Source organism: Catharus ustulatus, chromosome 8 (assembly GCF_009819885.2).
Source record: "Catharus ustulatus isolate bCatUst1 chromosome 8, bCatUst1.pri.v2, whole genome shotgun sequence".
NCBI lineage: Eukaryota > Metazoa > Chordata > Aves > Passeriformes > Turdidae > Catharus > Catharus ustulatus.
The window spans coordinates 13,872,993-13,892,374 of NC_046228.1; the positions used below are offsets into that span (position 1 = coordinate 13,872,993).

At 52.6% G+C, this 19,382-nt stretch overlaps 2 protein-coding genes across 9 annotated transcripts in view; one reads left to right on the forward strand and one right to left on the reverse strand.

Annotated features, from left to right (window-relative positions):
• The window catches only part of LCOR (ligand dependent nuclear receptor corepressor), a 90,161-nt gene extending 74,742 nt beyond the window's left edge, over positions 1-15,419 (forward strand). For 4 of the 5 annotated variants that reach the window (XM_033065893.1, XM_033065895.1, XM_033065896.1 and 1 more), the window contains one exon: positions 4,448-15,419. In XM_033065893.1, coding sequence (XP_032921784.1) covers positions 4,448-8,930 — 4,483 coding nt within the window. In that variant the 3' untranslated portion in view covers positions 8,931-15,419. The remainder of the gene's footprint in view (positions 1-4,447) is intronic. The other variant, XR_004418560.1, reaches the window with a different exon arrangement.
• A 545-nt stretch (positions 15,420-15,964) lies between these two features.
• SLIT1 (slit guidance ligand 1) overlaps positions 15,965-19,382 on the reverse strand; it is a 60,934-nt gene continuing 57,516 nt past the window's right edge. For 2 of the 4 annotated variants that reach the window (XM_033065898.1, XM_042779518.1), the window contains exons 34-37: positions 19,196-19,350; positions 18,836-19,124; positions 18,328-18,539; positions 15,965-18,232 (exon numbers count right to left, since the gene is read on the reverse strand). In XM_033065898.1, the coding sequence (XP_032921789.1) occupies positions 17,988-18,232; positions 18,328-18,539; positions 18,836-19,124; positions 19,196-19,350 (901 nt within the window). In that variant the 3' untranslated portion in view covers positions 15,965-17,987. The remainder of the gene's footprint in view (positions 18,233-18,327; positions 18,540-18,835; positions 19,125-19,195; positions 19,351-19,382) is intronic. The other 2 variants (XR_004418562.2, XR_004418561.2) reach the window with 2 other exon arrangements.

Sequence of the window (19,382 nt, forward strand, 5' to 3'; positions counted from 1 at the left end):
GGGGGAGGGTTGACTTTAAACTCCACTAAACAGTGGAGGCACAATGCAAACAAATGTATTGCAGCACGCAGCTATGCAAATAGCTTCAGAGCGCAGCACGTTTTCCCCAGCATTAATTGCTGCACCGCCGGGGTTGCGTAGCAACAGCTCCGCTTGTGCCTCTGACAGCTCCTGCCCCTTGATGCCTCTGACACCTTCTGTGGCAGCAGTGAAGGGGAAGAGAGCAGGGTTGCCCTGCAAAATCGACAAGGGCTGGGAGGTAGTGAGGGGCTCTGGTGACAAAATTCACTTGGGGCACTGGGGTTGTCTTCTGCTGGCCCAGGGTGATGTGTGCAGTGGGGCTGGGAGGGAGGTGTTGGGGCACAAAACAGAGCCTTGTGAAGGCAGCATCTGAGCCTGGTGGGCAGAAAGGCCAGAGCTGCCATGTCCAGGCTCTGCAGGAAAGCTCACTGACAGGTGGGCTGTCTCTCCCATTGCAGTGAATCCTTCTGGGGACCCCAGGTTTGTGACTGTACTTACAGCTTGGCTAGAGACATAAAGGACCCCCAGGCAGTCTCTCACTGATCATGAATCTCCTTTTGGCTTGTGGCTTTTCCAGCCCTTGAGAGAGATGGCTCATTCCTCATGCACATCCAAACCTAGGAGAACCCTGGGCCAAGCCCTGTGGGAAGTGATGAGTACAGGCACCAAGAAGAAGGCTGTAGGTGGGATGGGCAGCCCTGGGCTCCCTCACTGGTCTTTCCAGCCCAGTAGCTTCTGTGGAGCTGGCCTGTGTCTCCCAAAAAGCAGGACTCTGCCTGCCTGCCTCTTCAGAGGCAGGACTGGCTGCCTCCTGAGAATGATTTTTCCTCCTGTTAAAATCCATGTTCCCAATTCCCATCCTCTGTGTTTATCAGTCAGTCTTCAGCTCCCATTGTGCTTTTGCCAGGCTGAGGAACTTGTTTGCGCCTGGAAAAGGAACTTGTTTGCACCCCTTCCTTTCTCTGAAAAGACACTTCAGCTCTCCAGTCAGGTCACCTGTCTTCTATTCTGATAAGCCACATTAAAAAAATGGTTTCTCTGCAACAGTTGATACTGTCCATAACCAACTCTGCTTGAAAATGCGGGACACTGGATGTAACTCTACTCTTACATGTGAACCAGAAACAAGCTCATCTCCAAAACTGCCTTAAGTAGGGAGCATGTGGGCAATCCTGTGTCCATCGGCTGCCTCACAAGAGAATGCCCATGGGCTTGTTTTATTTATTAGTGATAGCCAAAACAGATAGGAATAGTGGGAAGTGCTGGATAGGTACCAAGGCACACAGATTAGCAGGCCCCAGGGAGCACAGAACTCTGTGTTTCTGGAAGATCTGGGGATGGAGAGGCACAGGCTACAGCTCAGCACCTTGTGGGCACATGGAGAGGAAGGACAGAGTTGGGAGCTAGCCTGACTAGTCAGAGCCTGACTGCCGGCTGTGGTGAAAGCTCTGCCCCAAGGTTATCCTTAGACACCCAAAAAAAGGCAATGCTGCCTGCAGTACCCAAACAGGGATGGACTGGGGAAGCAGCAGATGAGCTCAAGGTGAGGACCTGCAGCCTAACCCAAGCTGAAGTGGCGTAACACCAGAGGACCCTGAACGCAATGTGCCAGGTGAACTGTGTCACTGAGTGTGAGATGGGTCTTCTAAGTAGAAAGGGCATCAAAACTGAACGGATTTATTTCCCTTATCAACCAGGAAAAATATTTATCTCTGTTTTTTAAATTTATAGCTTGACAAGCTCTGCATATCTCTGATTGTCTCCTTGGAGTACAGTAGGGCAAATAAGGTGACAATGAGCACGAAGGCCTCAGTCACACTTCAGAGGAAGAAACTAGGTGAAAGGCAAGGCAGAAATGCCACTGGAACCTTCAGGGAGCCAAGGTCCCCTCTGCTCTACAAGCAGGACATGAGCCTTTTGCATCCCACATGCCTGTGCAAAGCAGGCATGACCTGCAGCTGGCTGTGCTCAGCATCACGGCTGCAAGGCAGGAAAGGACAGTGCCCAACCACTTTGGTCCCTCCTCACCAGGCGTCACCCAGCCTTTCTTTTCTTGCCACCCGCTGGGCAATCACTTTGCCTGTGCCATGCATTCTTCCTTCACAGCCGTGGACTGTGGCACTCGAAGGTGCCCCACCAAGGAGTGAGATGGCTGTTTTGCCACCATAATCCCTTCCCACAGCTGCTTAGGGAGCATGGCAGTGGGGACCAGGGCAGGGGCCCCACCTCTGCTGCTGTCGTTATAGATTCAGTCTTCCCAGGGGAAGATGGCTGCTTCTCTTAAGAGCTGGGCTGTGAATAGGTAAGGGGAGTCACCGCCCTCTTTGCAAAGGTGGAAAAAAGATTACGCTGAGCTCTGCCTCTTCAAAAAGCCTCCTGCTCCAAGCCCAGGGGGTTGAAAGGTTTTTTTATCCCCTTTTGTTATTCAGCAGAGCTAGGGGAGGAGCTGGGCCGTGTAAGAGATCCTGGCTGACATAACCCTTCCCATGCAGGGCTTTGGAGAGGGGCCAGGTTTTACCTGAGTATTTTTATTTAAACTAATCCCAGGCGTTCCAAATTGAAAGCCATCGCAGCACCAGGTAGGACCAGTTCAGACGGTTGCTGGAGGGCGTTTTTCTCACCTGGGTGTAGTAAAGCAGTCTCCAGGTACGTTGTTTATTGCTAACTCCGGGAGTGTGTTCTGGAGGTGCCGGGATACATGCGGCAAGCTGAGCTTGCCCAGCCTTTCCAGGTGGTTTTAGGAAAACCCTGCCTAAGAAGCCTTTAAGGAAACTGAGAGGCTGTGCTTGAGAGGCAAAGCCTTGTAACGTGTAAAACACGTTATGTCTGGGCAAACTGGAAAGCAAAGGGCTGGGTAGCAGCTGCTCAGGACAGGCTTGGCTGCAGCCTGGCATTTCTGGGCAAAGAGGAGACCTGGTTAGCCCTGAGCCTGGAGTGGCCCCAGGTTTATCTCCCTGCCCACCAGCCCAGGGAATCAGGGCACTGGAGGTGCCTTCCTGATGTGTTTCAGTTCAAAGAAATTAGCCAGCAAGCATAAGTAAGGAGCAGGTGAGGGCTGCTCAGGGCTGGCTCCAGCTTGCCTGATGCCACTGAGAACAGCTGGCTCTGGCCACTGGCTTTCCCTTCTCCATTGCTCTGCTGATGGCTCCTCCAAACTCCAGCTCTTCCTCCTCATCCACCTGTTGAGCCCTGTGCCTCGTAGCATGGAGAGGGAAAACTCACTCCAGATGAAGCTGCTTTTCTCCACCCTGGCCCTGAACCCTTTGATAAGCGTTGCCCCCCTTGACCCAGCTGAGTGAGCAAGGTCGGTGTCTGATGCTGGTGGGGGGGCAGGCATAGGAAGGCTGTAGGGGGAGAAAGGACTTTCACTCCTCCAGTACAAGGCCAGCAGGTGCAAAGTGCAAGTGTTGCTGCAAAGCAGCCCTGTGTTACTGGTAAAGATCCTGTGTCAGGCAGTAGGGGTGCTGAGATGTGGGGCCCTCTTGGTGTGGTCAGGACTGGGTGGGAATCGCCTGTGCTGCCCTTGGGAACAGATACGGTCTCGATAACAGCACCTGGCGTGGCACTCCTGATGCGTTCATGCAAACACTGGGTAATTATCCCTTAACCTCTCCTTTAAGTCCTGATTAATTGCCTCTGCCAAGCAGGTAACTGATAATGGCCTGGGTTTGAGCGCTAGCTAGTGGCAGTGACCCTGTGCTGTAGAAGCCCACCTTTCTGCACAACCACTGTATGCTGGCAGCCCATCAGCTGCAGGAACACTTTATTTAATGGCAGCTATTCAAAGGTCGGTGCAAATGGCACGACACCGCACAGAGTGCATTGCTTCCTGCTTGTCCTGCAGGCTGGGAGCTCACCAGAATTTCTGTGCTGACTACAGAAGAGGCTCAGATCTGCTCAGTTTGGCCCTAGACCCATCTTCTGCCACTGAGGTGTAAACAGAATTGGTTTTTTTTGAGTAGCTGAAGATTCCAGGCATCTGGATGCCCAGCTGGGATGCTGTTGTGCTCCCACCCAGCCTGGCAATGCAGTGAGGGAGCAGAGGTGTGCAGCCATCCTAGAATGCTGGGCATTTACACCAGATGCCATGCAGATACTAAGTATGATTTTTTTTTAGGTTTGCTTTAAACATGTGACATGGTACCTACACACTGAGATGTCCTAGGCAGAAGTGTAGTTATGAGTGCTCTGGCAGTGGCAGACAAACAAAAGTGCAGTCCGTGTCCTGCCAGCAGTGTGCACATGTAAGTGTGCATGGTGGGACTGAAGGGACATCTGTCAGCCCCAGGAAGAGGATGCTTGATCTCATCTGGAGGTCAGGCAAGTGATGTGCCTGTCTGGGAGGAGAAGGGTTATTCTGGTTTTGCAGCATAAACTAATATTCCCTGGGACATGTTACTGACTGCTTCTCTCTTTGTCTCTCTAGTGAGGATGCAGCAGAGACAATAGCAATAGACTCTAACAATCAGCCGAAGTCTCCATTGGAAAAATTTATGGTCAGACTGTGTACACATCACCAGAAGCAGTTCATTCGTGTGCTAAACGACATATACACTGAAGTACAGCCAGACTCTGACGGCCAGCAGTTATCTGAATCTGAGACCATGGAGGCCTCTACTTGTGGCTCTGGTTGTAGCCAGCGAAGCACTGAAAATCAGGATAAGGGTGCTACTTGTACTGAATCAAAGCTCCCTTCTACATTGGACCCAGGAGAGTCAGCGGCTGATGGCCCCCTGCATGTTACAGGACAAGCCCCGAAGCAGCCAGTGGAACTGAAGTCTCTGGACGGAGCAGAGAACTCCAGTCCTGCTTTGAGAAGGGACTTCTGTGAGCTCCCCATCACCAGGCTTCGCTCTGCTAGTCCAAAGGATAGCCCCACCCAAGGATACCTCAGCACGTTGAACTCTTCCTCTTTGAATTTCCATCATGCCACAAAGAGCCTGGAAGGGCAGCAAGCTGCTGGACATGAACAAGAAGCCGGTATCAGGAAGTGTGAGGATAATAAAGAGCAGCTAGCAGGTAAGACTCTCATGGAAGGTTATATCTCAGTCAAAGTGGCAAATGTGAATGGCAGCGAGGACAGCTTAGACAGCTGTCTGGGGTCCCAAAAGGGCTCTTTCAGGGCTCTCCCAGAGGAGTCCTGGGATCCTGGCTTTGCAGTGACCCCCCCTCGCAGAGCCGACAAAGAGAACACTTTGCAATGCAGCTCAAAAGCATCTTTGCACCAGGACTTAGACGCAAAAGAACAAGATGTGAGACCAAAGCAAGAAAACCACCTGCATGCCATGGCCAAGGGCAAGGCAGGCTGCCAGCTGCACCCAGCCGAAAAGGGCATGCTCGACAAGTCCAAAGAGGGCTGGCTGCCCACTGGCACTGTGCCAGCCGCCCACCGGACCCCCGGTGGGCACCCCCGCGCCAAGGCAGCCTCCCTCAGATCCTCTCGGAAGAGCAAGAAGGCATCGGGGCTGAGGATCAATGACTATGACAACCAGTGCGATGTGGTGTACATCAGCCAGCCCATCACCGAGTGCCATTTCGAGACGCAGCGGCTGGTGCCATCGCGCAGGACGGCGAGGAAGAGCACCCGTGGGTATTACTTCAATGGCGAGTGCTGCGAGCTCCCAACTGTCCGCACGCTGGTTAAGGGCTCCCGTGCGGAGGAGAGGGCGAGCAGCCCGGCTCTGCGAACAGAGACCCTCGTGAGTGCGAAGCCACCCCTGCTGCTCTCGGTGGAGGGGTCTGCAGGGGCAGGACGGGAGGGTGAGAAAAGGGTTTCTTTGAGGCTCCTGGCTAAAGTGGCACCAACCAGCCGAGAAACAAAAGAGAGAGCTGAGCTGGGCTCCGTGCAGCTCCGGGATACCCGAGCACTGCGATCAAGAGAAGATGCCGTGGCCATGCCGTTCTTCTCCCTCTCTGCTCCACCCAGCCCCCAGAAAGAGGACAGCTTGGCCAGCTCACCGCCACCTGGCTCCCCTCCTGCTGAAGGAGGGGAGATGACAGTAGGAGGCACTGTCACCTGGGAGGCTGGCAGTAGCCTGGTCTCCTCTGAGGATGGCAGTAGCGGCAAGCAGGCTGCTGATATTGCTGCCTTTTCAGTCTCAAAAGCACATGGTGAGGAGGACGGTTGTCCAGGCTCTGACATACAAACTATTCCAGACCCCCCTGCCAGCCCAGAGCCAAAGTCCTTCTCACAGCCCTCTGCCACTACAGACACAACACCTCTGCCCTGTGATAGTGCCAGTGATCCTGCCCAACTTCCAGACTCAGGGGATGCCGAGCTCTGTGGGCAGTGTCTGGCAGAGCCCTCCCCACGCTCTCCAGGCTTGCAGACTCCTGATGAGCCTCCTGCCACCACGGATGGGGAGAGCCCCCTGGAGCCCCCTGCCACTTTGCAGTGCGAGGACATGAACAAAAGCGTTGATGCAAAACCAGAAGCTGAATCATCGGTTGTAGTGGGGGACAGCCTTCCTGAGCAAGAGGATGCTGTGGTCGTCAGCACACCCCTCCCCAAAGTCTTGGAAGTGGAGACAATGCAGAATAACAGCACAGAGGGTGATAAAGAGACCACTGAAGGGGAAATGCCACCCGACCCAAACAGCTCAGACTCTGTCTCTTCCAAAGACAGTCTAGACAAGAAGCGAAAGAAAGGCAGGAGAGCACTAGTGGCATCAGACCGGTGTCTCCGAAGCCAACAATCCCAGTCACCTGCCGAGGGCAGTGCTGAGGACTCTGGTTCTTCCAGCTCTGTGCAGCTTCCTTGCCTTCAGATCAAAGTCTCCAAGAGCCCTGGTGCTAAGCGGTTCAAGAGAGAAGTGCAGCTGGATGAGGCAACATCCATGCACTTCCCAAATGACTGCTTCCCCAATGTGCTGCTCAAAACCAGCGAAGGGCCAGGTGTTGGCCAGGCTCCAGAGACCATTGCTGAGCAGCAGCCAGGTGAGAATGGTGTCACTACCAGACAAACCTATAAAAGCATCTTAGCAAAAGAGACTGCTGCAGAGGGAGAAAATTCCTCTAAAGATGACTCCTCTGCTAACAGCAGCCAAAGTCAACCGAGTGAGATGCTGGAAATCAGCATCCAGGCTGATTCTGAGAAGAAAAACATTCTCCTTCCTCCAGAGAACTGTGTTCCTGCAAATGATGCTGAGCAAGTGGATGTGAAACCAGTCAATGTCAGTACAAAGGACAAGGAGAGCTCTGACAGTGCCAGGGATCTGGGCAAGCCAGTGAACTATGAGCTGGTGACCAATTTGCCTCTGTGTCCCAGTAGCAGAGGTGGAAGCAAGCATCTTCCAGCAAAAACTGCAAAGCATAAAAAGGTTGCTCTGCAGTTTTACAACTTACGACATGCACCTGCACCTGTAGACAGTGCAAAAAAGAACACAGCAGGGAAGGAGTCTATGCAAGCAATCCCCAAACTGAGGGATGAACACAGTTCAGGGAATGATGACTGCCCAGCACTGGAGGACACAGATATGGCTGACAGCAAACCAAAGTTCATGGAGTGGTGTGCTGAAGAGGAGAACCAGGAGCTCATTGCTGAGTTCAACACTCAATACATGAAAATCCAGAAGGGCTGGATTCAGCTGGAGAAGGAGGTCCAGCCAGCCCCCAAGGTAAAGAACAAAGCCGACAAACTGAAAGAGATTTGGAAAAGCAAGAAAAGAACACGGAAAAGCAGAGGCTCGCTGGAAGTGCAGAAGCTTTCTCCTGTGCAGATGCTGTTTATGAAGGCCTTTAAGCTGTCTGACATATGCCAGTGGTTTCTGGAGACAACTGAAACCAGGTCTCTAGTGATTGTGAAAAAACTCAACACCCGTCTCCCAGGGGAGATTCCCCCCATGAAAGTCCCCATGCAGAAATATTCTTCCTCTAGTCTGTACCCCAGCTCACTACAAGCTGAACGTTTGAAAAAACATCTCAAGAAGTTCGCCGCCACTACTCCGGCTCGGAATAACCTGAAGAACCAAAAGCTTTGGGCCAAAATTCGTGAGAATGCTGATAAAGCAGAAGCTGAAGAAGCCACCACTCCCAACAAGACGTCTCCCACTAATGCCAGCACCAAGGAGCTGAGTGAAGACAAAACCATCCAGCCTGCCCTGAGCTTGCCCGCACAGGCCAGCACCAGGATTCTGCGCAAGTACTCCAATCTTCGGGGCAAGCTGCGAGCCCAACAGCGCGTGGTGAAGGCAGAGAAGCGGAGCGATGGCCCAGGGGACCATCCGTCCCTGGAGAGCAAGCAGAGCCGGAAGAGTGTGTGCATCAACCCCCTGATGTCTCCAAAGCTGGCCTTGCAGATCAAAGCAGCTGCCTTTCCTGCTAAATCTCCCTCAGTGGATGGAACGGGGAAGGGGCGGAAGGGGAAGAGCAGGTCCCAAGAGGACCCCTTGCCCAAAGTCGACCTCCAGCTCAGCAAGAAGAAGAAGATGCTGAAGGAGAGTGGGAGCACCCAGGAGCGATCCAGCTCCTCCACCAAGGACAAGCTGCCTGCCAAGAAGGCTGGTAAAATAAAGCATTCAGAGGTCAGCGCGAAATCTGCCACCCGAAAGCAGACTGCCGTGGAGAGGAGCAATAAGCTGGCCAGAAAAATGTCTTTGAAAGAAAAGAAAGTCCCGAAAAAGCAGCTGGAGAAGATGCGGCTCCCCATGCGGAAGGGCAAGGAGAACACGAGCCGACGGGCCGTGCTGCCTCCCAGTCATGAGGAGCTGTCCAAGTCCCCAAAGCAGAAGCCCCTGGGGGAATCCTCCACACGGTCACAGAAGATGGCCAACAAGAAGCACAGCAGTGGGAAGACTCTGACAAGGTCCATGAAGAAGATGCAGGAGAACAGTGTGTCTCAGGGCAAGAGGAAGCTGAGGGCAAAAGTGGACTGTTCTCACAGCAAACGCTCACGACTGGACCCAAAATAGCAAAGAACCGGTAGCCATGTACAAAACTGATGTGTAGTAGTAACCCTTTACCATGCATTAACTAAAGCTGCTTTTATAAGCTGTAGCAAGCCTTTAAAAATCCGCAGTTAAAGGATAACGCCCATGATTTTAGGCATCAGCAGATGTGTCTTGGACAGAGATGAGATTGGTCTGTCTGGCTCTGCTGTTCAGAAGGAAGTTTCTGCATTTTGAACGTTCCTTGGGTTCTTTTAAACTTGGAACCAGGCAGTTTTTGTTAAAAGTACAGTGCCTTATTTATCACTTTAAAAATAAAAATAAGAAGCTTGTCTGTGTGATTTGGAGGCTTGCGTTTTATACTTGAGGCACAAGCACTTGTACTGTAGCAGAAAGAAAACCACCTTTGTGCACATGAAGTAGCTTTTGTCAGCCTTTGGGTGCACATAAACATTTCCCTTTCTTTCAGAGTCCTCCTTCTGTCTGTCTTCTTAGTGGCATTCAAAGCAAAACCAAAACCATTTCACATCACTAAGGGAGAGAAAGGCGAGTCTGTCCTTTGTCAGTTTGCTGGTAGCAGCTGCTGGTGTCCCAGACTGTTACCTGTGTGAGAATGTGAAGTAGCTACTGGTGTGTGTACTGCTGATGGGTGCCTGCTCCTCACTGCACAGTGGTGAGGAGCCCCCACTCAGGCTGAGGAGATGCCATGGGGGCACCAGGTACCAGGCTGCCACATCCACTGCTGCCAGCTGGGCGTGCTGGGCTGTAGCTGTCTTTTTTCTTGCTGGCTTCAGGGATGAACCAGTCTTGCCATGCTCTGCTTTTGGATGGACTTCCTTCTATTTCCCTGTCCTTGTGGTGATTTCTGTGGTCTCTGATGGCAAAGCTTTTCTGCAGCGCTTCACTGAAGGTTGAATCTCTCTCTTTTTAGGGGTTTGAGTTCCTCTGCGGGAAGGGAACTCTGGCCCTCACCTTGTGTTTTTGTGCACGTCTTGCCTACTGCTCTCCTAAGTCAGGATTTGCAGTTGAAATAAGGTTGGGATAAGGGACTGGCTTGCATTAATTTTTTACCATTATTTGCATTTCACATTTGCATTTGCATTTCACACAGCAAGGTGTGTGAGGTTTGTCCTTGCTTGTGTCACAGAACAGGGTCATAGTGCCTGTCTTAGAAAAACCTGTTAGAAGTGCTTGGTTGTGCTGGTTCTGCTGGGCAGAGGTGACCAGCAGCTGGGGAGGGCTGTGGTCTGTGCTAGGGAAAGACTCCAGCTCAGCCACTGCATCCCCACGGCTTCACTTTCACATTGCTGCAGAGTCCATTTGCAGGAATCCCAAGGCCAGCCTCTTTCCACACATTAAGCAGCAGTGCCTGCCAGGGCACTGTGTGGGCCCTGAGGCAGCCAGACTTTTGACAGCTGCCTTGCTGATCCTTGCTCAGCTGCTTGTCCCTGATGAGAGCAAGGCTTGGTGCAGCCCATGAATTCAAGAGATGCTGGCCCTGGGAGCAGAGGCTGGAAAGGGATTGGCTACAAAGGGAATTACTTTTCATGGTTAGCATTGAACCCCAGATCTCAAAGCCTGGGGGCTGGAGGTGAAAGGCAGATAATTGTGTTAAAACCTTTCATTGTACCCCTTTAGTACAGAGGATGAAACCAGGCGTTTGATTTGCATGCCCTTCACAGAGCACCTCTGGTTCTCTTGCAGGTACTCCCTTTCCCAAGCATTGACACACACAATGCTGGGGCACATTTTTCTCTTACTGTGAAATGGCTGATTTAAAAAAAAAATCCTTTGCCTTTCCTTTTAATTGTGCTAGAATAAGTTAACTCTCTGAACAGCTAGGAAGTGATTAAATCTAGCCTGTCAGTCCCTGTACAGATTAATATGAAGCTATCTATTACTTTAATTTTTACTGCATGCATTAAATATGTCAAACATTCCATCAAAAAAGATTTAAAAGCGTTTCAAGAGAGGTGTAAGGCAAGAGGGCACTGATGACAGTTAAGTGACTGATCTGTATCTCTTTTGCAGGGTGTCTTTCCCTCTTGTTTCTCCATCCCCACTTACAGTCCTTCTCTAGCCTCTGACTGGGGCCCAGCCACATGGGCCCAGATTTCTTCTCCTTCCTCTGGGCCAGGTGTGCATGTGAGCACACCTCTTACCTTTGCTCCTCATGCCAGTTCCATGCAGCAAATTCCCTCTCCCCATCCTTCACCATCACTCCTGCTGTCTGCACCAGTCACCACGTATCGTGTGCTCCTTGAGGCTTCCCCTCTCTATTTCCTCTCTAATTTTTTTTTTTTTGCTGCTGGTAAATGATAAATGCAGGCTGTCCTGCTCCCTGTCTCCTGTGTTTCTGGGAGCAGGAATCCCATTAGGACAAAACCCTTTATAAAGCAAGTGGAAAACGTCTTTCTAGATGGGGTTCTGCTGCTCCAGCATCCTGGATGCCTTCCTGCATGCTGGGGCTTCACCAGCACCAATTGGCTTGAGCATGGCAAGGCTGGGGGACGGCAAGTGTCATTGGTGCTGGAGTGGAGCAGCTTCTGGGCATCTGTCCCAGTTTGGTGTGCACTGCTTGGCTTAGGCAGTGGTGGGATCAGAGCACTGAGCTTCCCGGCAGTGTCGCTGACAGGCAGTGGTGACGTGTGCTGCTGAGGCACAGCCCCTGCTTTAGAGCAGTCTGTTACCAATAAATGTGGCTCTTACATCATGCAAGGAATGCTCAGGGAGCTGCAGATGAGCTTAACGAATGGAAGAAAATAAGCAACATGGTTTAGTACCTTATTCCACATGGACATGGAATGTGTTTCCATGTGCTACAGGCAGATTGCCCACTGGCACTACCACAGTGCCATCCTCAGATCCACAGCCTCATTGCGCTCCTCTTCCCCTGGGCTACCCCACAGCTCCCTGCTCTACTTCTTCAGCTCTGGATTTCAAGTACTACAACCCACAAAGCTGATCTCTTTCTGTTACTTTGGTTTTTCTTGCTGGCTACGTTCTCATCCTATTGCAACTGATCTCCATCATGCACCCTGGTCCATGAACTAGGAGCAGCATCCTCTTAGCTCTGCACCCTCACAGATGTCCTCACTGTCCCTTTGCTGCCAGCCCCTCTCGCTCATTTGCATAGTTACCTTTTTCTCTCTCTTGTCATCAGCAGCTCTGGGTCTTCACACTTCACATGTTCAGGATCCGTCCATCTTAATTAACCACTGGGAGGAGCTGCATTTGCCGAGCTGAGTCAAAACTTACGTTGGTGCTGTAGCAAGAGCAGTTTGAGCCTGGGATAGCTCCTCCTACCTGTAGCTGTTGGGATCTTGTTTAGCAAGGCCAGCCCTGGAATGGGTTTCCCTGCTGACAAGGTGTGTGATATGTACCCAAGGCGTGCACATATTTATATTCATCATTTACTCATCCCTGGCAAGGTCCTGTTTGCCGGTGCTCACTCTGTGCAGTGGGGTTTCTGTACTCATCTGCCAGCATGTCAGGGAGACAGATTTGCAGCAAACCTTCTCTGAAGAGCCGACCAGTCGGAGCTGATGCTTCTAACAAACGTTCTACTGCATTGCTGATCAAGGTCCATGAGTTGTGTGAGCAGGATGAAATTGTTCATGCTGCTCTCTGCACCCCTGTCCCTTCAGTGCCGGGAGTGCCATGCAGGGCTGGACTGAGTGGGCTGGCTGGTTGCCCACACCACTTTTTACTGGTGTGCAGATAAGCAAAGCTGCAGCCCAGTCCATGTCCCAGCTGCTCTTGTGGCACCTCTGGAAATGCTGATGTTTCCAAAAGCTCTGTCAGCTTCTAGTAACCTCCCAGGAAATAAGACATGCAATCAGATGTACTCGTGCCCTGTTTTTAAGACTTGCTTAAGACACTTTTTCTCTCCAGCTCATAAACTTTCAGCCTGACAACTGCATTCCCAGTTGAAGGCGACTGAGAAAGCTGTGATTCCCAGCCTTCCAGGGGTACAGGTAGTGCCTGGGGCAGCATGGAGGTGTGAGTGGCCATCCAGGTTGGGCTCTCACCTTTCCACCATCAGCAGTCATGCTGGAGGAAGAGGGCTGAGCCCCAGCCAAGGTGTACTTGGGTCTGCATCCTTGGGCTGTATGCTGGGACAGCGCAGGAGCAAGATGGGATAGGCTCCTCCTTGACAGGGAATGCCACTGGAGGTTTTCTTGTAGCAGTAGGTTTTTTGAGCAAACCACAAGGTTATGATGTCCCCATGTCGCGTGTGTTCCCCCCGTGTGTTGTAGCATCCATTTGGCCCATCCTTTAGCTTGGTGGTTGTGAAATGAATCCATCTGTTCTAAGATGTTCTCAGGAGTTCTTGTTTGTATTAAGCTCACCCCTAGGCTTAGCAGAAATCACAGTCCCCATCCTCCCTGCTCCCCTCCCCGCAGACAAGCCCTCTCTCTCACGAGCACTTCCACCTTCTCCCCAAAGGGCAGCAGAGGGCAGCTGGCGGTTTTGATTCAGGGCACGTTGGCAGCTTTGGGGCAGCCGAAGGAGCTGGGATGCAGCCGGCCAGCGTTTGTGACATGGGTCTGGAGGCCAGGCGGTCCCACGGGCTGTATTGCTAGCCAATGTTTTCTAAGTCTGTTTGTAAGAGTACCTAATTTTAAAATGAAATGTGAATATATATTATGTGTAGGTGCCATGTAAGATAGTGTTGTGCTAGGCAGCAGGATGCTAACCTACTTTTTAAACTTTTTGGGGGCAGGAAAAAGCATTTTTCTCTCACTTCATGCTCACAGATCTAATATTGTAAATAGGTTTTTAAAATATTTATTTCATGGGCTTTCCACAGGTTCTCGTTCTGACTGGTGTGTCGGTTGGTGGGGCTGTATTGCCCAGCGTGCCGCAACCAAAGGGCTGGCGATTGTGTCGGGGATGGGATGGGGCAGGGTGGGGCGGGTGGGTGCTGGTGGTGGTGCTCAGTTTGGTTTTATGTCACGTCAAAGCTGAAGCATTAACTCTCTTCATCTCGTTTTGATGATGTCAGACCTGGTCGATGGCCACGGTCCCCAGGGAGGCCGTGAGCTCCCATGGCTGGCCAGGATGGCTGTTCCCCAGGACAGGGGGCACTGCAAGCAATAAGATTTGTAGTAATAATGTCTGCTTTGATGGCAGGGGCTCTCGGGACTCAGGGCCAGGTGGGAATAACCCTGCTCCCGGCAGGGGCTCAGTCCAGCATAGCATGGAGGGGTCTCTTGACCTGGAGGTACTCAAGGAAGTGTCCCCAGGGATGCAGAAAGTGGGGTACACTGTCATCCCCAAGGAACCCCCCCAAAACCAGCCGGGTAGGGTAGGTGGTTGCTGGTAGCAAACTCCCACTAGCGAATTACTGCCTTTGTGGGTACGGGTGACCCAAGGGAGCACACCGCTGTCGCTGCTAGTCCTAGGGCTGGCTCCAGAAGGTCATTTGCTCATTTGCTAATAATTCTGCAGTTTTAATTCTCCTTCTAGGAGGTTTGAGGTAATTTGGTAATTTTTGCTTAAGTGGGTTTAGATTTTATTTTTCTTTGTTAATCCCTTTTTGCCTGGAAGTGTGGCTGGCTCTGACCTTCCAGTCCAGCTGTCTGTGTGGAGCAGTGTCAGCAGGATCTGCTTTTACGATGATGGGTCTCTGACTTTGGAAGATGGGGTGAGGGGTGCTGCTGGGTCTCAGCCCTGCAGGACCCCTCACCAGTCACACGTTTCCTTCACCCTTGGAACAGGTGTGTAAAAAAAGAAAAACAAAAAAATAAAAGGAAAAAAGGAAACAACACATTTTTTTTTTTTTTCTTAAGATGTAAAACATTCAAATATTATCTCCACCCTGATGGTAAATGTTTTTCCTTCATCTGTGTCTGCTTCCCTGGGAGAGTTATGTTTCTCTGTTTGTTTCTATATGAATTTTAGACACTGAGCTGAAATTCCTCCTGTCCGGTACTGTATGTTTGAGCCCAAGCAATGTGAACTGTACAGACCAGCAGTGGGAAGTGGGAGCCAGTGACTGCACCTGGGAGAGCCATGGCTTGGGATGGCATTCCCAGTTGGTGTAGGGAGTGGGAAGTACTGCGCCACAAGTTGGGAAAATGAACTGTCTGCTGTGAACTCTCGGTTGGAAATGTGGAGAGGAGTTTCCATTAGATAATGTTTACATACCTCACCTGACAAACCTTTGAAAATGTATATATTAAAAAAAAAAAGAAAATAAAATTATATTAAGTTGCTTTAAATCAATATGTATAGCTATAAGAGCTGGGTCATTTGAACTTTGAATATGTATCGATTTCTCTAAATGTTGACATTTTGTGAACTCTGTGCTCCTGTCTTTTATTTCATCCTAGCCTATGGAAAAAGTTGTGTTCTTGTTCCAGGTAAAAGGTCCCTGACTCAGATCTGAACTCCTCAAGGATTCCCACCACCTTGTTTTCTTTTCTTCCTCACTGTCAATATTCACCCTATGAGCTTTCTAAAGGTCCGTATTTTATTGCAGCTTATTAAACGTTTCTTTGATATCAATGTTTGTTTGGTGTGATAAATGGGGAAGACTGAAGGTGAGTGAGTGCATGAGGTAGGGTGCAGCAGGCTGGCATCCTCCCAGTGTCACCCTCTCCCTGTGGAGGGGGATATAAATGCCTGTGCGGGGTTTCAGTGCTCCCACTTCAGTGCTCCCTGAGCTGTGGCAGACTTGAGTGCAACCTCTTGGTGCTCTTGGGGACTGCTGCCCAGGCCCCCCTCTACCCTTCCCCAAAGAGCTACAAGTGCCTGGTTTCCCCTGGAGCCATTCCAGCCCCACAGCAGGTACTGGCCCTTCAGCTTCCCACATGCAAGGCCCTGGCAGTGATGGCTGCTTTTGCAAGGCATTACATGGATAACCCTGGCTGCTTGTCCCTGCACCATGGGGGCAACACGTTGGCCAGAAGCACTGGCCAGGGCTGCTCCAGGAAAAATCATCCCCCAAGACATGACCAGCTCTTTCCATCCTGCGCCACCTCCTTACTCACTCAGCAGCTCCCAAGCACCAGCTTCTCCCTTCTCCCCACCAGGAAAGAAGAGGCCAGGCCTCTGAATGAATAAATGTCATGTTCACATGGAAGACAACATAGACAATACCAAACATCTCCTAAAACAATACAGCCTCTGCCAGCGGAAGGATGCCCAGCGCCTCCCTCGCCAGCCTAGTACAAACCAGCGTCTTCAATAGTGACACACACAAACCCCACGGGCCAAACAAAGCCACCGTCATTTTCCTGCCCAGTAGCATCTGTAAACAAAAAGAAAACATCATTTGTTGACCCCAAACATATAAAAATACTATAACAAAATGAAATACAAATATATATTAGAATCTGTAAGTATTCTGTATAAAGAGATACTTTAGCGGTTAGCGTACAGCAAGAACAGAAACACAACACAACCAAGCCCCGGGTGGGCCACAGGCAAAATGAGACGCATCCCAGCTCCTCTGTGTGGCAGAGGAGCTCTCATGGAGAGGGCATTTGTGGCAGAAACACATCCCCGTGGTGGTGGGGATGCCCTGGATGCCAGTGGTGAGCAGGGATGGTGACAGCACCTGCAGAGCTGGGTGTATCCAGTGGAAGTGCCTGGAGTCCGGCCACAGCTGGCAGTGCAGACCTGAAGCCGAAGTGCTGGAGTGGTGTGATGGAGACCCAGGACTGCAGCTCTGGGATCAGTCTGTCGACCAGGGTGATGTGGTGTTTCACTGTCCAGCCATGTGCAGTGTCCCAGGTTGGGGCCCCACTATCCTTGGCCCCCACAGTCCTAGAGGTGATGCTGCTGTGGATGTTGGATGCATGCAGTACCCTGGCAGGAGCTCCTCATGTGCCCCTGATCCCACACCAGCCCAGCACATGCCCTGGCATGTGGGCTTTGGAGAGATGCTGGGTATGGGCAGTTGAGTCCAAGAGCTGGTGGGTGCTGCCCTGGCAGTGGTGTTGGCTCCAGAAATGCAGGTTTGGACATCTTCAGCCTCTTCAACTTGGCACGCACAAGACTGAGGCCCTGGTGATGGGCATGGCAAACCCACATCTCAGCTGTCCCAGCAGCCTCTTGCTCCTGCTGGCTGGGTCAGTGGGACACAGGGCACCTTTGCCCAGCTGCAGGCCTGCTCCCCTAGAACAGAGCCTGGAAAAAAGGAATTCCTGTGCTCCCCTCACACAGCTCCCACCTCTGAGCAGAACTGCCTGCCTGAGCCAGGGGTATTTGGGACTCTTTCCACATGAATGGCACAGTGCTGGCCCCATGGCAGAGGGCAGGTTGGCACTGGAACCCTCAGACACATCTGTGCACTGATGCCTGTCCCTCATTCGGTGTGCCTGGCACTGCCCTGGTCCTGCTCCAGCAGTGTAGCCCTGATGTGACCACAGTGGGCTGGACCTGTGTGTGCCCCATGCGCTGCAGAGCCCAGCCAGCACGCACAAATTGGGGGTGACACCAGAGGGTCACGCTGGGGCCAAGGAGCTGGGGACATTATCTGGGCTCCAGCACCCTGCAGGGAGAGAGACCAGGGCTGGGCTCACCAGGATTGCAGGACACTGGCTAGATCATGCAGCCCACTGTAAGCCATGGCTTGCCATAGATCACAAGGCTCTGCCATGGCAGGCCTCCCTCCTCCTGTGCCAAGTATTGGAAAAACCCTCAGATCGCTGGGCGGATACAAGGGACAGGGCTGCCAGGGAGAGGATTCACCCGGGATGCAGGCACTGCCCTCCATGGTTGTGGGGCTTCACTGGCAGGGAGGCAGAGTGCCACAAGGAGAGGACAGGGCAGCTGGGCAGGGTGCCCACTCCATATCCACGTATTGTGTAGCTGCAGTTCTTAAAAAAATTCTCTATCTACACATTTGCTTTGTTTGTGGGGGTTTTTTTCCTTTTTTTTCCTTTTTTTTTTCTTTTTTTTTTTCTGTTTCCTTCCCAACCTTCTAGATGCACCAGCTCTACCCTCTGCTGGGCTCCTCAGATGCAGCTGCAGTTCGGAACACCCAGAAGGCAGCACCAGCATTAAGTGAGGTCCTTGGCTTGGGGGGTCTCCCCGCCAGCCCCCCGGCTCTGCAGGGCCGGTGGCTGCTCACAGGCACTGGCTGCAGCCACACTTGCTGGGTTTTTCCACCTCCTCCACGAAGGTCGCACCATTGCTGCACTCGAAGGCGTATTTCCTGCGCCGGAGCCGCAGCCCAGTGCAGCAGCTGGCCTCAGGGCCACCGCAGGTCCCCCGGCACTCCACCCAGGCCACCGGCCGCGTCGTCTGGCAGATGGCATAGCCCCGCTGCACCTGGTGGTAGTCCCGCACTGGCTCCCCGCGGCACTCTGGCTCTGTGGGACAGTGGGACAACAATGGTCAGCCTGGTGTCATGGCATGGCGCTGCCTTCCCTGGACACCTGCCTCCTCAGAGGGCTCAGAAACCTACCTTGGTCACAGAGGGCTCCGGTGTAGCCATCATGGCACTCACAGGTGGGCTGGCCACCTGGGGTGAGGTGGCAGTGGCCGTGGACACAGGGCTGGTGGCGGCAGGGGTCGGGTGGCTCAGCAGGCTGGTTGCAGAGAGCTCCCTGGTAGCCCTCATGGCACTGGCAGCTGTAGGAGAGGGCGTCGAGGGGCAGGCACAGCCCATGCACACACCTGTGGGCACACAGTGCTGTCAGGAGCTGCTGGCATGGCACCAGCACACACAGCCCACCAGCACTGAGCATGGCATAGCTCAGCACCAGCACAGTGTTGCACTGTGATGGGTACAGAACCACCTGGTACAGCACAGCCATCATGGCATGGCACAACTCAGTGCTATGTGCCATGGCAGGGCAGTGATGCACTATGATGGCACAGGGCTGGCACGACAGCACCAGGAACCAGCCATAGGGCAGGGTGGGCAGCCAGTGGGAGGGGCGGTAGGGCAGACAGTGGGGTAAGGGACTCACTTGTGCCCCTGGCAGGGACCGCCGCGGGGCTGGTCGCAGTGGGGCCCGTCCCAGCCAGGCTCACAGTGGCAGATGGGGCCCTGGGCGCCCGAGGGCTGGCAGATGCCGTGCAGGCAGTAGAGCTTGCGGCAGGGCTCGCAGCCTGGTACCACCCCCGGCGTCATCCGCGTCTTGGTGAAGTCCTGCAGCTCATTGTTGATGTAGAGGTTGCGGATGCATCCATGGAAGCTGGTGCCATTGAGGAGCTGCCAGAGGCGGAAGGCAGCAGAGTTGACATCCACAGGCATTCCTGGGGAGAGCAGGACCATCAGCACACCCCTGATGCCCCCCATGCCCTCCAGCACCCAGTCCCTGTCCTACCTCCCACATAGAGGGGAGCCTCGCTATTCAGCGTGTAGTGCTTGCCCGAGTTGTCCATGGTCATGGGGCTGCCGCCATCAATGGACAGGTTCACCATCTGGTCGAAGGTCACCAGCTCCACGGTGTGGAACTGCCCGTCGTTGATGGTCTCAGCACTGGCAGGGATGGCTGGGTCACCGGGGACACC